Genomic DNA, 16805 nt, shown 5'->3' with positions numbered 1-16805 from the left:
GGTTCTATAAGAAAGCAGGCTGAGCAAGCCAGAGGAAACAAGCCAGTAAGTGACATCCCTCCATGGCCTCTGCATCAGCTCCTGCTTCCTGACCTGCTTGGGTTCCAGTCCTGACTTCCTTTGGTGATGAACAGCAGTGTGGAAAGTGTAAGCTGAATAAACCCTTTCCTCCCCAACTTGTTTCTTGGTCATGATGTTTGTGCAGGAATAGAAACCCTGACTAAGACAGGGTGTTTCATTTCGTGAGATTCTTGACTATGTTTCCCTTTACAATCAACTCCTGGGTTCAACATATCCTCCTGCCTCAGCCTGCCTAGCAGCCAGGCCCATGGGCTTACCACGGCTCTGGCTGAGAAGTACTTAAGGCAGAAGTTATGACAGAAAATGTGGCTATTAGGTCCTTGCATAAACTGAGCTGAGATGACCACAGTATGAAAATGAGATCTGAGGAACAGCTCTAACCTTCCGCTTCTTGATTTCGAAGCTTTTCACATCTGTCCTTTCAGACAGGCATTTAGGAGGCCAAAGGAAATTCAAGTCATGTGCTAACAGAATTAAGAGCCCTGGCCTGGAGCTCAGGTCTTCTGGGACCTCAGGTCTGTCAGAGCTTATAAGTGGGCCTCATGTCTGATCCACTGTTGGAAGTTTCTAGAGGGAGCCACCAGGATGCTGTAAAACCCCCTAGGATCTGTTATTGAGAGATTAAAAAAAAAAGGTGCACCAAGAATTGCTCTTGGTCCTCATTTCTGCTCCAACCTGAGTATAAACCATGTGGTAGGTACCAGAGGTTTGGTTTTATGAGCTCTTGCTCTTAGACCGTCTGCCTCTTCATTCTCAAGTGTGTGGGACTCCCCTTCCTGGTTTGTCCCACCCAGAGGGGACAATGCTGACATTTTGCACAGAAATTCCAGTGAAGACCCCCCTTCTGTCCCCAAGGCCTGGCCATCACACCACACACCCGGTCAGTACCGAGAAAGCCTCTGAGCCTTGTAGAATAGACCCTCACTGACATCAGAGGCAGGCCAAGCGTTCCTCAGAGTTCTGAAAACTGGTGCTCCGGCATTCAAGGCAGGGTGAGAAACCCGAATGCCAACCCACCATAGCTGCTTTCACACAAGAGTGAGCCTCCAGTGTGAGAAGATGGTGCTGACACCCTGCCACAGGTGCCAGCAGGGAGGGACAGGGGCTGGGAGCGACAAGCAGGCCTTGGTGGGCAGAGTCACAGCCAGAACTGATTTCTTCTTCCACAGGGCGTCTCTGGGGTGGTATGTGTCCAGGAAGTGACAGTCAGGGGATCTGATGCCTTATGACAGTCTGCCAGTGGAATGTGGGCCAGGAAGCAGAAGCTGAAGTTGGTGGTGGATGAAAACCTTGGCCAGCGTGCTCCTGACTATGGTTATAAGAGAATCATTTTAATCAGAAAATAACCCACTTTTCTGGGAGGCTCAGGGTGGTCTTGTTTCAGCAGGAGACTGAAGGCTCCCAGGGTCTCTATGGTGTCTGATCTGGTACAGCTAAAATTCAGCCACCCAGTCCCTGACCAGGGAGGGTCACCGCAGGGAGGCAGCCCTCTGAGAGGACAGACAGGTCACGGCTACAGTAACATCCATGAGCAGCTCTGAGTGTCATTCACACTTGAACATCTACTTCCAACAGTCCCGTGGAACAGGGCCATATCTGGTGCCATTTTAAAGATGGAGGTACAGGGAGATAGGAAGAAGGCAGACCTGCAGAGCTGCTCTTGAGAGTGGGCCATGTACCACAGACGTACCCAGGTTCAGGGGTCGACCATGAACTGTGGTGGAATCAGGGAGGACAACCATCCACCTTCCTTTTACCCAGAATTCTTCATGGTCACCCATTTTACCACTGTCTCAGATCCCAACTCCTAACAAAAAGCGGACGGCTGACTGACGGCTGACTGACGGCCGTCTGAGTTCCTGCAGGCTGGGAAGCCAGACCACTCTGTGCTGTCTCTGGGCCTGGAAGGCAAACAGAGTACCCTGGAATGTTGTTTTTGGAAGGCAGTTCCCATATCAGGCAGTCCTTGGCCTTGGCTGACAGATAAAGACCCAAGGCCTTAAGTTTGGTGACTTATCCAAGGTTACATGGTGGCTGTTAGCGGCAACCTGAACCCAGTGAAGTGGGTTCCTGGGAATCAAACTCAGGTCACCAGACTTAGTAACCAGCGCCTCTACTCAAACGAACATCTCCTCAGGTGGGGGTCACCTCACCCCATCTTCCAGTCTATAGATAAGTGATTGCTAAAACCACTACCCCACTGGCTGGTTAATTTTGTCTAGAGAACTTCAGTTGTTTCCTAGACAAAATTCTTCAGAACGAGACAAAACAAAACAGATCAGCCTCGGGGGGTGGGGGTGGGGTGGTGGTTGGGGGGGGCATGGGGAATTCTCTCAGTTAATGATTAATGTGGGAGGGCCCAGCTCACCGTGGGCAGTGCCACCTCTGGGCTCACCGCCCTGGTTGCTATAAAAAAATCAGACCGAGTGAGCCATAGATAGGAAGCTAGTAACAGCACTTCTCTATGGTCTCTGCAGCAGTTCCTGCCTCCGGCTTCCTGCCTCCAGGTTCCTGCCCTGGCTTCTTGCACAATGGCCTGCAAGCTGTAAGCCAAGTAAATCCTTAGCTCCCCAAGTTGCTTTTGGCTATAGGTGTTTACCGAAGCAAGAAAAAGCAAATTAAAATACCCCTCAGCTTTGCTTTGATCATCTTTGATCAAAATCCTGAGGGAATGACAGTTTCTTCCCGTGTCACCCCAAGCACCACACTGTTTGTGTTCAACAGCCTGCGGCCGGCTGAGGGCCCTGTGGCCTCTGCCCCTTGCTCACCTCTGCCCACTCACTCTCGTACTTTCCCAGGCTGCCGGAGCCGAGTGCTTCGCACCACAGGACCCCTGGGAGTTGAGGGAAGACCTTGGCTATTGGAATCTGCACAAGAATTGACCGAGTCCGTGACCAGAGGGCGTGGGGCACATTGTTGAGGCCGGATTCTGCTGGTACAGTTACTGAGGGTTTTCTGTTGCTATTGGCCCCCTCCAAACCTCACACGAAAGAAAAGACTGTGTAAACTGAAACCCAGAGAGGGTGGCAGTGTGGGAGACTGTCAGGACATGGACACATCATGGTAGGAGAGTCATCCTGAGTGAGTGGCTGGAAGCAGCTAAGGTGTCAGAGGGGAGCGTCCCATCTAAGTAGTCTTACTTCATGAATCATGGGGGTTGAAGTCTGAACTGGGGCTCTTGTTCTGGTGATAACACTTCCAAGAAAAACTGGCCTTTGCTTTGGACATTACAGCCTCTGGCCGCAGGTGAGGAAGAGATGGCAGGCTACGGTCAGAAAAAGGGGTCAGAGGGACCAGGATGTTTCCACATGTGAGGCTCAGGATCACTGAGTCTGTTATAGACGCCAGGCCTGATTTTCTAGCTCCACCCCTCAGGTATGTCTCCCTGGGAGCCCGGCGGAGTTGTTTGTGGGCCCTCTCTGTGCAAGGTTCAGATGTAAAAGATAATTTTGGTTTCCATGAGGCGCTATTCTCACAGACGGGACATATACTGGACACTGCCATTGGTATGGTGACCCTATGACAGTTTAAATGTTTTAAATGAGATATAAAAAACTAGGCATTTGTGTGAGCATAGCATGAAAAACTTTTCTTGTTAAAGGTTTTTTTTTAAATGATGTGTGTGTGTGTGTGTGTGTGTGTGTGTGTGTGTGTGTGTGTGTGTGAGAGAGAGAGAGAGAGAGAGAGAGAGAGAGAGAGAGCAGTATATAAACAGACCATCAAGTCCCTGGAGCATCCATCACCTTGGATGTCTGTCTGTCTGTCTGTGTTGGGGATATTCAGCACCTTCTCTGTTAGCTTCCTCACTGCACCTTATCCATATTAAACCATTTCTTCCCCCCAAAGCCCCTTTCCCCACCCGCCCCAGACTCTGCTCGACACTGTCTCACACACTACTGTGAGGTCACGCTGTCTAGTTTCTGCTTGTTGAAAACACGTCTATTTTTATTCTATGTCTGGTTAACTTCACCTAACATAATATCCTCCGGTTTCATCCGTGTTGCCACAAGTGAATGACTTTTTTTTTTTAAATAATACTCTACTGTTAGTTGACCAGCTGTGAGACAGACAGACAGACAGACATCAGAGGTGTTCCAGCAAACTGGGACACTAGGTCACAACTTTACAAACGTGAGGGTCTGAGAGCTTAAGCAACCTATGTCGGTAGCTCTGTAAGCTTGGGAAGCCAGAATCTCTGCCACACGTCCTGCCATAGACTCCGCAGATCATGCCCTGTTGGCTGATTTCACACATCCTGACCGCTATAGTTCGTCCATCCTCAGCCTCAGAGTGTTCCTGACTCAGGAGAGCTATAAGGCCTCCTCTTATATACATACAGAATCCAGAGATAAAGGAGTAGCCGAGGCTAAAGGTTCACACTGTGGCCTTGAGGTCAACCTCGGCCAAGCATCAGATGAAAGCAGGAGGGAGGACCTTCGGGAGGACTCCTGGTGTGGAGTGAATGTGCCCTTCCCACACTCACATGTTGGTGTACCTGGAGACATGGCCTCAGGGCACGTGGGGCTCTTTCTTCATAAGTGAGTTAATCCATCAAAGCACCTTGGGGTTGGTGATTATGAGATTGCTGCCTTATTTGTTTATTTATTTATTTATTTAGAGATAGGGTCTCACTATGTAGCCTTGGCTGGCCTACACTGTCACTATGTAGATCAGGCTAGCCTTGAGCTCACAGAGGTCTACCTTCTTCTGTTTCCTGAATGCTAGCATTGAAGTTGTATACCCCCATGTGTGCTAAGACGGCTGTCATAGCAGGTGGAGACCCATCCCCATTACTCTGTAACAAGAGGCTCTCACAGTGAGGTGCCAGGACCATATCCCTTGACTTTGTAGCTTCCTAAACCACCTGCCACATGAACCTCTGTAGATTTATGTCAAGGCGATATGTGATTGGATAGAAGAGAGATTGGCAGGGAAAGGTCGAGGAGCAGAAGTGGAGGCAGGAGGCAGAAGGGAGGTTGCGGGAGAATCAGATGGAGCTGGAGAAGGAGGATCTAGATTTGGGTGGTCATAATTGGTGATAGGTAGGTATGAATATTTTTAAGAATTTATGTAGGTCATTTTATCTCATATAGAAGGGCAGTTTGTATCATTGTCCATTGGAAATAATCTTATTGTGTAGAGGGTTTGTAGATCGATAATTTGATATATAAACCTCAGGCCTTTGGCATTCTTAGCACTTTCTTCTCTTTCTTTGTCTCTACATAGCTCTGGCTGGCTTGGAACTCACAAAGACTCTCCTGCCTCCTGAGTGTGTGCTGCCACACCTGAATTATTTCAACATCACATCTGAGGCCTGGATGCCTCTCATCAGTGTTAGACAGCTCTCCTGGTGATACACTGCTGTTTGGGGGTTCACAGGGGTCCTCGAAGTTGGCCTCGCCCCACCCCTCTGGTGCACAGTCGGAGACATAGGTAAGGAGAAACCTGAACTAAGTCTGCATCACTCGGAAGCCCTGCTTGGAGTCTCCCTCAGTGCAGCCCTTGGGGGAAGTTAACTCGAAGCTAGCCCAGAGCTGACTGGTAAAGCGGCGCAGGTTCATTGTTGTCAGAAACACGTTTTTCCCCTTAGCTCCCGCTTCTCTGTCAGCCAACATTCTGCTCCCTGTCACTTCCTTGGGCCACTTTTCTTTTTTTTGTATCATGTTACATAAGCACAGCTGATGGCAAGTGGGTAAACATGACCAGGCCTCTCTGCATTCTCTGAATTCACATTTGAGATGGGACACTGAGGGAATGCCATGAATGCCAGCTTTGTTAGTTCAATTACCTACTCTGGGAGTGGAGAGATCAGAAGACAGGGCGATCCCCATTCCACCGTGGGGCTTCCTGTATTCCATAGTAGTTGTGGGCCGTTCATGTCGGGACTCACTAAAATGCTTGCGGCATGATACCAGTTGGCTAATTAATACCCGTCCTGACATAAAGGAGCCAATTCCGTTCTGTTCCAGTCAGCAAAATAGTGAACTATATCTATATTCTTGGTCGCCTCCCATTTTACATTTTGTATTAAATTACGTCACTGCGAGCGACTACCAGGTGTTTCTCGGTACTGTCTGACGGATGGCCAGATGACGTCATCTTCCTAGAGTGGCTGAAGGTTTGCACGTTCGGCATCCGCTCCAACTCCTCATTTGTCCTGCTTGTCCAGCAGGAATGGGGCTGCCTAATACAAGGCCTGAGATGGAAGTGACAGTCCTGGTGAGCTCCCTCTGCCACCCATGCTTTGAAAGGCTGAGAACACAGCTTCTGGGTGTCAATGTCCCACCATTCAACGACAATGGAGAGCTTCTAGAGGTATCTGTGGGCATGTCCTTCAAAAAGCAAAGAATTCTTACTCTGTGGAAGGCTCCCTGCTTATCCGTTTGGCATGTGATTCTTCTCTGTCTGTCTGTCTGTCTGTACATGTATCAGTGTGTGTACACGTGTATGTGTGTGAGTGCACACAGCAATTATTATACTCTGTGGAAGACTCCCTGGCAAGTGATACTTTCTGTCTGTCTGTCTGTCTGTCTGTCACCACATGTACACGTGTGTCAGTGTGTGTGTGCACATGTATGTGTGTGTGAGAGTGCATGTAGCAGAGATCAAGGTCAGATGTTTTCTTCTGTCGTTTCTCACCCATCATCCCAAGCTTCTTAGGTAAGCAGAGAGAAGGCTATAGCTTTGCTTAGCACCCACCCACAGTGCTTCTGTTTCATATCAATCAAGATCTCAACTAGATGCTTTTGTGGATGAAATGGGGTAGAGAAACAAAGGCACACAACAGCTCACTGGGGATGTGCAGAGTTGGGGGACAAATCACAACCACCAGAATAGCCTAGTGTCCTTTAATTCTAGAAAGAAAGTCACAGTAAGCATATTGTATTCGTTCACTTAATTGTGTGTGTGGTTCAGTGACAGTTGGCTGAACCAGGAGAGGACATTTAAAATCCTGAAAATGTCATAACTTTGGCTTAGATGACTTCTTTCTAATTGAAAACTATCTCCTAAAGAAGATGTAATTTTGCTCGGCCGTTTCTCATCACACGGAGGAAAGCTGTGTTCTGTCTGAAAGTTCAGGAGGTTACTGAGACCAAAGATGAGACAGAGAAGAAATGAAGCCCTGATCCTGACACTCCAGGAAGCAGTGTGCAGCCTCCCTCGATCCCGCCTCCCGTGAGCCCGCCTCCCTCGATCCCGCCTCCCGTGAGCCCGCTTCTTGCGAGCAAGCCAACTCTTATACTATAGAGGAATGCCTGTATTTCCACCAACTCTAGAGATGGCAAGACACAAGTCTTTCCCCCTTCATCCTGAGCCCTTTCTCTCCTCTTTGGGGGTAATCAGCCAATACGCAGGGGAGTCAAGAGTACAGGCCACACCAGCTTCCCCGTAGAAGAGGATTCATTCTCATGTAATCAGAGAAAGGCAGGGCCCCAGCGAGGCTCATTTCACAGGCGTGGATGGTTGTTACCGTAGCTAATGTGGTACTGAAGGGAAGTCGTTTTGGAGATAAAGTGACAGCAAAGAATTTCCAGATGTGGCTGGATCATCACAGTGAGGGATGGAGGTGTAAATATGCTATCCGAGCACCTGACATGCAGGCCCGAGATGCTCGCTTTGCACAGGTGGTGGGACACTTTGGAAGCAGGATGATCTCCTGATCTGGATAATGAATGAGCCCGTCACGCCACCCCACCCCCACCCACGGGGACACAGCACAGACCTTGGAATCATATTAGTTTGTTTAAATTTATCAAAAGGTCTGTAACCAGGCTGAAGAGATGGCTCAGCTGTTAAGAGCACTGACTGCCCTTCCAGAGGTCCTGAGTTCAAATCCCAGCAACCACATGGTGGCTCACGACCATCTGTAATGGGATTTGATGCCCTCTTCTGGTATGTCTGAAGTGTACTTATATATAATAAGTAAATAAGTCTTTGAAAAAAGTTCTGTAGCCGTCTGGATGCTATCTCTACCCACCATGCTCTATCTAACCGATTAGTCTGTGTTTTGGAAGTGTGTGCACACAGAGCATTACAATGTGATGCTGGTAACATTCACTGGCTCTCAGGTTTCAAGGACCTCAGGGAAGTCTGAAGTGTGCCTCAGGTCTAGAGTTTAGGAAATTTAAGAAGAGGCAAAGGGTAGGACCCCAGTGGCCAGGGAGACCAAACTACTTCTCAGGGGCTGGTAATCCCAAGAAAACTGCCTTATGGTCAGAAGGCATTTGGGGTGCACGTGAGAAAGCTGGTCCCTGTCTTTACGTTTCTGAGGTGCACTCGGTTTGGCCTCGGCTGGTTAAATGAGAACCATGTGTTTCTCAGCAGCGGCTGGTGAGCTGTTTATCTTCAGCGAGATTTCCGCTATGGACTCTTGAACATCCCATTAAGCCTGCACCAGCCAGGCCGAGGGCCGTGTTTGCAGGAAGGGCTGAAGGGAAACTGACCAGTGAGCCCTCATTTTTAAGGCCTATCCATGTTGGGGCCAGAAAACTGTGCATCTAAGCCGCAGCCTTCTGACCGGCCCACCCAACGGCAGTGAGGAGTCACAACAGCAGGGGCACAACACATTCAGGCTCTGTGATAAGAATGGGAGCCCTCCGTCAGCAAGGCGACAGTGCTGCTGGTTTGATTTATTCTCAATGTCCACACAGTTCAAAGGTCAGCCTCTGGCTTGGATAATGTCCATGCAGCCCTTCCAGAGCGTGGGCACGGTGCACAGACACGGCTCAAGGGCACACAATTTCGCCTTCTGGCTGAGCACACTTAGTTCAAGTGCCCAGAAATGCAACTATCACTCCAGAATCCAATACTCTTCTGCTACAGAATTCAGTCAAACGTTTCCCCTTCTTTATAAAGCATTTGGCGCTTGTTGAAAGAAAAAAAAAAACCTTCTCCTGACCTATTTCTGAAACTTTACTATGTGATTCACATCTATACAAGTGCATAAAGACAGTGGTTTAAAGCTATTGACAAGATCAGCTGGCACGGGAGGGGGTGGTTATGAGGAAATAGGATTCCACAGCAACCGTTCCCAATGTCTGTGGGCTTTAAGCTTTCTCATCAAAACTTTTGGCAATGTGAGCGGTTCTCTCTGATTTGAAAACATCACCTTTCTTTTCATTCTCAGATTGAAACGAAGGCAACTTCTGCTGGTAGGTGAGCGGCATTTTCAAAAATGGCTTTACTTTGGGATTCCCAGTGATTACAAACTTTTCAGATCTTCTTGGAAATATGGGGCACCGTCTAAAATTGTAGCGTTTACTGATAGCTAAGGATCTGTCTCCCAAGGCCATGGCAGAAGGGCTTATATCTGGTGGCAGAGTAGCTGGTGTAGGCGGTGAAATTGGTATTTTTCTCAGCTCATATTTTTTTCCCAGGCACGGAATGTGGACATACACAGAAAACAGCAGTGTCCTTTGCTCTCAGGATGTGTGGCTGTCCTGAGAGAAGGTGACAGACATCAAGTATAGTGACTTTAGTGAGTGGCAAAGCTGGAGAGAAAATGCCACAGTGAAATGGAAGCAAGAGTGGGGTTCACAGACTTGGGGCTGGTGGCCTGGGCGGATTCCCTGAGAGGGCAGGCTCTGGGCTCGGACCTACATCCTACATCATCTCTGTGACACCCAGGGAAGCCTGATGGAAGAGAGGGCCTGGGAATTAGATCTGGGGGGATGAGCAGGAAAGGAGAAGAAGCTGTGGGCAAGGAAAGGAGCCAGGGGGGTACACAGTGACCTCAAAGGGTCAGTGGGGCTGAAAGGAACCAAGCTAGAGGGAGGGTTGGGGTGGGCTAGTGAGCAACGTGGCCAGAATGTTTGGGGTATGTATGGAGAGTTTTAGACCTTGTGGTTGAGCCAATATAATCTTGTGTGTGTGTGTATGTGTGGCGTGTGGGGGTGTGTGGGGGTGTATATGTGTATGTATGTGTGTGGTATGTGTATATGGGTGGTGTGTGTGAATGTGTATATGCATGTATATGTGTGTGTGGATGGGTGTATATGTGGGTATATGAGTGTGTGTATGTGTGTGTGTGTATGTGTGTGTGTGTGCATGTGTGTCAGTGTAGTATGTATGTGTGTGTTGTGTATGTGTGTGTATGTGGGTATATATGTGTCCATCTGTATGTATGAGTTTGGTGTGTGTGTATGTATGTGTGTGTGCACATGTGTGGATTTATGTATGTATGTGTGCATGTGTAGGCTCGAGGTTGATGTTAGGAATCTTTCTCAATCGTTCTTTACTCTGTTTTCTTGAGATACAGTCTCTTACTAAATCTGCAGCTATCCAGTTAGGCTAGACTGGCTGGCTAGCACACCCCAGAGATCGTCCTGTTTTTGCCTCCCTAGCACTGGAATCACAAGGGTCTATCACTAGATCCTCCTGTTTGATCTTTTTTGCAGAGACCCTCGAGAGTGTCTCAGAATTGCACAGAGAGGTGACCATGCCCAAATGAAGTTCTCCAACTGTAAAGCAGGTCTCACCGTTGGAGCGACTTAATACAAATCACAGCATATGCTGGTTAGTTTTGAATTTTTGTTCTTACTTTTTGGCACCCACGGAGGAAATGAAGGCAATGCCCCAGGACAGGAAAGAGAGAAAAATCTCTTATTTTGGGAAAAGGACAGGGTGAGGATGATTAGGCAATAGCTCGACTTCTCTGTGAGGGAATGAAGCGAAGGCTTTCCATCTCTTTCCATCTCTGCTAAGAAAAAAGCAGGGGGTGGGGGAGTGAGCCTGAAACACCGAGGCTAGACCTAACAGTGGGACTTCAGGGATGGTGGGGTGGCTTAGCAGAGAGTACTTGCTGGAAATATGGTTCTGTTGAGCTGGAAAGACATCTTGACCACATTTTGCCCAAAGATAGAGGGCTAGATCATGTAATCTAAGCCACTCTGGAGCAGTAAATCCAGCTCTTGCTGCTGGAGAGGGGGAGGGGTAGTCTACCTGGTGTTCTCCCTAGAAAGATCCTCTCAGCTAGAAACTGGGCAAGCCATTGAAGTCCCCCAGAGGAAAGCTGAGGGGAAAGGGGTCAATGCCAGGTACAGTGGCAGAGATGAGGACAGACCTGGGTTGCTCCGATCTGATTAGTGTTACCTGCTGGTGCATGAAAGCACCAGGTGTGGCTTGTGTTCAAGTTGAGCCTCAGCCTCCTGGAAGCCCTGCTGCAAGGGAGACTTCTTGTTGCAATTAGCATCCAAGGCTAGCCAAACTGGAAAACCCAGGACTTTTCTCATGTGGCAGAGCATCATTCCCAGCATCACTGTCACGTGCAAGCCACTGCCAGAAAAGCGAGCGACTCACGTGAGCACTAATAAGTGTACGTACATAGACTTGTGGGAGTCTGACCTGAACGCTATGTAGGGGTAACCTCAAGGTGTCGGGGGCTGGCACTTTTAAAGAGAAAAATCAAGCCGAGTAATGACAAGGCAGAGAGACCATCCACAAACATGTCAAAGCCATCGAGCAGAAAGATCTCATTACGTATTCTCTTGGGGTTGCTTAGTTACCTGCCCTGGCAGGAGGACTCAGAGATGTTGCTGACCACTCTCCCTGTCTCCCAACCATCTTCTACCTCTATGTTTGCCTCTGTAGCATTAGCACCACGTGATGTACTGTAGGCTTTCCTTATTTTTTGTCTCCCCTCACCAGAAGATAAGCTATATGCAGGGAATGATTACAGCTCCATCTTTCTGTCTTCATAAACAGGCCCTTGACACGTGCTGGGTGTAAAGTTGAATGAAGAAGCATGTGGCTTAAAACCAAATTCTCCTGGCAGCCTAATTCAGTAACCACTGCCATCGGACAGGGAATTGTGGCAGGCAGAGACATCAAAGCACATTAGAGAAAAATATAAAGTAGGTATGGTTTCTCAAACGGGGAACACACATGAACCGTGCAGGGCTTGTCTGGGTGACATCATGATTGGCAGGCAGGAATAATGTCATGAGGCCTTGCAGGTGGCTGTGCAGTCCAGTGGTCAAGAGTGACAGAGTGACTATCAACCCAGGTTTTTACGAACTCAGACCTTGGATGTCCCTCTCTTTTCTGAGCCATCTTCCCAGCTCGTGAAAAGTTCCTAACAATATAAACTTAGTATTCATTGTTATCTTGACTCTAACAGCCCCCTCCCAGAGCTAGAATGGAACACATGAAGTTATCTTCTGCTTCATCAGAACAGGAAAGGCTTCCGATGGTGCTGAGACCGTGATGATATAAATCTCCTGTCAGAAAGTCAGACTTGGGGCTGAATAGATTACAGCCTCTTGGAACAGATTCCCAGAAGTGGTGAGTTAGGACTCATGTTTAGGTTCTGACGGTTTCTCTCGCTGCCTTTCACGCCTGTTGTATTTGTGGACGTACTGTTCTCGATCTTAGCCAACAATGCTTTCAAAGATGAAACCTTGTGGGTTGATGTTAAGGTGGAACATGATTGGACAGTGGACAGGTAGGTGGGGAAAGGGCTAAGAGAATGGAAGAGGAGGAGAAGAGGAGGAGATTCTGGGAGGAACAAAGATGGAGGCAGATGTTTATGTTTCTCTCAGAGCATCTCTTCATAAATAAGGTTGTTATGAATGTTTTATAAGGGATGGAATTGTACAAGATCATGTGACTTATAAAGGGGTAGCAGATTATATGATATCTATTGGATCAGAGTAGTTTGGTGTGTTCTTTGATGTGACTACCTGAGTTCAAAGGGTGTAGTGGCCGAAGGCATAAAGCCCACCACAGAGTTGGGATGTGTGTGTCTAAGGCTTGGCAGCAACAAGGCCAAGGTGGTTGTATCCACCCAGGACGGAAGCAGCAGAGGCGGTAGTGTAAACCAAGACAGAGTTTATAGAGACCACATAAGGCCGCCACGTTAGAGATCCCCTTGGTGCCAGATGGCCCTGTGTGGGAGCCGGTGAAGCGCGGGATAAAAGATTAAGCATTGTTTTAATATTTACTGCAACGAAACCTCATTGTTAGCCTGTGATGCTCTCATCACAGGGAGGCTGAGTTTGTTTATTTCCCACTTCCACTGTGGGTTTTCTGTCTACCTCCATTTGTATGATTTTATTTTTGACTTTTCCTTGTTATTTTGAAAAATAAATAAAAGGTCACATTCCTATGTTGTATCTTTCCCCAAAACACCTTTGAACTTTTTCTGTGATGTATTTTGATGCTACAAAAGGTAAACACCTTTATGACGTATATCTGTGGTGGTTTGAATGAGAAATGTCTCCTATAGGTCGGCAAGCAGGATTTCTCTGTGGTTTCTATTTCTAGGTCCTTGCTCGACTTCCTGTCCTGGTTTCCCTCAATGACAGGCTGTGATCCAGAAGTGTAAACTAGGTAAACCCATTCCTCTCCCAAGTTGCTTTTGGTCAGGTTGTTTTTTATCACAGTGACAGAAAGGAAACTAGAAAGCTGCCCGAGTCCCCAGACTGAAATCCCCGTTCCTTTCAAAGTTGTGAAGGATGAGGTAAGAACATGATCTTAGCCAGTCACTGATCTACTGAGGGGTCTCAGGCTTCAAAGGGCAAGAGAGGGCTGGGCAGGGCTGGGCTGGGCTGGGCAGGGCTGGGCAGAGCTGGGCTGGGCTGGACTGGGCACCACCTTCACTTTGAGAAAACATGGGCCCCACGGCCAAGGGTGAGCTAGCTTTGGTCCTCTGAGACAAGTGTCTGGGATCCTTGCTTGCCACACATTGCCGTCCCCAAGACTGTTTCTAGGCTCCCCATCAGTCATTCAGCAAAGGCCTCGCACAGTACCCCAACATCCGCTGTCTGGGAACTGCTTTCCTATCTCACACTGACCCTCATGGCTGGCCTTTTCACTGGGGTTAGCCACCGAGAACTCTGTGACTGACCATGCCGTAAATATGGTTTTGAAGAAAAAAAAAAAGTAAGGGTTTGCTTCGGAGGACTTAAAAACCAGAAGCCGGCTCCTCTTTCTTCTTGGGAGTTTCGGGGTCACCAGCTAGACTCACAGACAAGCCACTCTGAAAACCCTTGGGCAAACCTAACATATATCCACGGATCCATGTGAGTCTAAAATGACTTGACCATCCAAGCGACTTAACACTCTGATTACTTCTTACCACAGTTAGTTCCGCTCATGGGGCGGGATGGGTGGAGCTTGTGTCTCTATAACACAGATGATCAGCTCTTACATTACTGTTGTGTCATATAGAATGGAGTGAAAACACCGTTCTTCCCGATATTGAGGACGAGGTAAGGTTTTGGTTACTCTCGTGAGTAACAGTTACGGAGGGGGTGGGGCAGCGGTAGAATGTGCTCTTTGCATGTCCAAGGCCCTGGGCTCAATCGTCAGCACTAGAAGCAAAAGGCAGGAAGACAGAAGTGTGTGCTTTGCTGAATGTCGCCCCACTGGCACACAGTTGTGGGGGATTGGACCGTGCGGGTTCAGCAGGGCCTACAGACAAGAGCACGGCACGGAACACACAGGTACACGTGACATCATATGAGGCAAGCAAGCAACTGAGCAGGACCCGCTCAGCACTAGTAACACTCAACATGGTTTTAGTCTCTGGCCCATGTGACCCAAGAGGACGCCGGTGCCAGAAAGCATGACAGCATCCCACAGAGCTTCCCAGACCTCCACCCTGAGGCAGTGCCCTTCAGACTCTAGGCTTAAATGTGTCACAGGCCCTGGGCTTGCTGCCCTGCTTTTCAAACCGTGTATGGAGAGACCTTCTCTCTGGCTGGCTGCCTAAGCCCTGAGCTTTCCTGATCCTCCCAACTCAGCTAACATGTGCTTTCCTGTGTGGTGACTCCTCAGAGCTCTCCTTTCCAGAGGTTCAGAGAGAGGGGGGAATGTCTCACACTCCATCTCCCTGGAGATTAAACTATCCTCAACTATGAATCAAATCCCCAGGCAGAGGGGTGCTGAGGAGAGCGTTGTCAGACTTTCCCTGGACTCACAGTTAGCAAGTGCTTTAGAATATGGAACTGTTCTCATGATCCACAGATGTTTTCTGAACATCTGCATTACAGTCTGAGCACTGCATTAGGTCTGGGGTGGGGGACACAGAGAGATACAGAGAGTGACACACACAACACACACACACAGAGGGGCACACACACATGGAACAAGAGAGAGAGAGAGAGAGAGAGAGAGAGAGAGAGACAGAGAGAGAGACAGAGAGAGAGAGAGACAGAGAGAGAGACAGACTCACACAGACAGACAGACAAAGAGACAGAGAGAGACACACAGAGAGACATGGAATGAGAGAGAGACAAAGAGAGAGACACAGAGAGAAAGACACACACACACACACACACACACACACACACACACACACACACACAGATTCCTGTCCTTATGCTATAGGGAACAGACAGAAGGCAGCTTATGTGGCCTAATTAGAAAGTAGATCTAGGGTGTCAGCTTGGTGACAAGGTGACCTGTGGGCAGGCAAGAGGGGTGAGGAGTGTCAGGACAGAGACTGAAGGAGGGGCTCACTGACAGACCGGGAGGAGGAGGCTACATGGGCACCTGAATGCTGGAGATGGAACACCATCTGCAAACAGCATGGAGGCTGGGTAAGAGGAGGCTGTGACAGAGAACAGGCCACAGAGCATGGGGACAGCAAAGCTGCTGAGGACATTATGGGGAAAGAAAGCCACTGGCAGGTTCTACACAGAAGCGTGTCAGGACCCAACCAAGGATGGGCTGTAAGAGACCAGGGTAAAGACGGGGACACCGGTGAGGGGGCACTTACCATGACCCGAGTGGCAGATGGCAGAATTTAGACCTGAGCTCTGCAGACACAAACAGTGCTAACACTGGGATTTTCATGAGGGGCACATGTGAGGTTTGCTGGGTGTGAAGTGTGTGAGAGAAGGAGTTTAGGATGATGCAGGGCCTTTGCCCTGGGCTGAAGGGCAGAGCGGCTGTTTGCTGAGGCGGAGAAGCAGGCCCGAGAGGTGCTGCGGTGTGGGTGTGGCTTGCTCTCTAGCACTCTCGATGGCAGTTATCTGTCTTTACTATGACCACGCTTAACATACAGCACTTAAAGGTGGGACCTTTGGTGGGTGACTGGGACTAGGTCACCAGGTCCTGTGATCAATTGCTGGAATCTACATAAAAGGAGGAACAGAGCCTAGTGAAACACACACACACACACACACACACACACACACACACACACACACACACACACAAGACTGCAGATAGTCTTCGAGAGTCCCCGAGGTACCACAAGCCACCCTGGGGGGTCGAATTTACAATCATCCCCTCCTAGTCCCTTCCAAGGTCTCATGGCATCAAATTGTCTTAACATAGAGGTGAATGTCTTTCTTCAGGGTTCCCGTCTTCTAAGTGTGAAGTCACCTTGACTTCCTGAGCCTTCCAGAAGATTCCAGGGCAAGTGACACAAATTTCAAACAGGCAGCTCAAAGCTGAAACCAATGTAGGACACAGATGGAGGACTCACCACCATGTCCTGGACATGAAACATCTCTGCACCACCAGGTGACAGCCGGCTGGGGAAGGAGATGCTGACAGATGACCCAGGAAGGGTGCTGGGACCCATGTTGTAGACCTGTGGGGTGAAGCACATGGCAATTGTCAGTGACACACAAGTGTCAGGTCATGTGATCCAGCATATGCCTTAAGAGTCTCTGAGCCAGACAGAGAAGTGTGATGGCCTGGAGCTAGGATGTGGTTTTAATATCCAGATATGCTTTTAATTGAAACAGAGCTCCATCACTCGGACCCAACCT

The 16805-nt window shown here is 48.8% G+C and overlaps 1 protein-coding gene across 2 annotated transcripts in view; it reads right to left on the bottom strand.

The window, feature by feature from the left end:
- The window catches only part of ITGA9 (integrin subunit alpha 9), a 273563-nt gene that overhangs the window by 35216 nt on the left and 221542 nt on the right, over positions 1-16805 (bottom strand). For both annotated transcript variants that reach the window (XM_080934771.1, XM_080934772.1), the window contains one exon: positions 16517-16624. In XM_080934771.1, coding sequence (XP_080790897.1) covers positions 16517-16624 — 108 coding nt within the window. The remainder of the gene's footprint in view (positions 1-16516; positions 16625-16805) is intronic.

This window comes from Micromys minutus (assembly GCF_963924665.1).
Source record: "Micromys minutus genome assembly, chromosome: 21".
NCBI classification, from domain to species: domain Eukaryota; kingdom Metazoa; phylum Chordata; class Mammalia; order Rodentia; family Muridae; genus Micromys; species Micromys minutus.
Note: the sequence above shows the minus strand (reverse complement) of the source record. Positions and strands in the feature narration are given on the sequence as shown.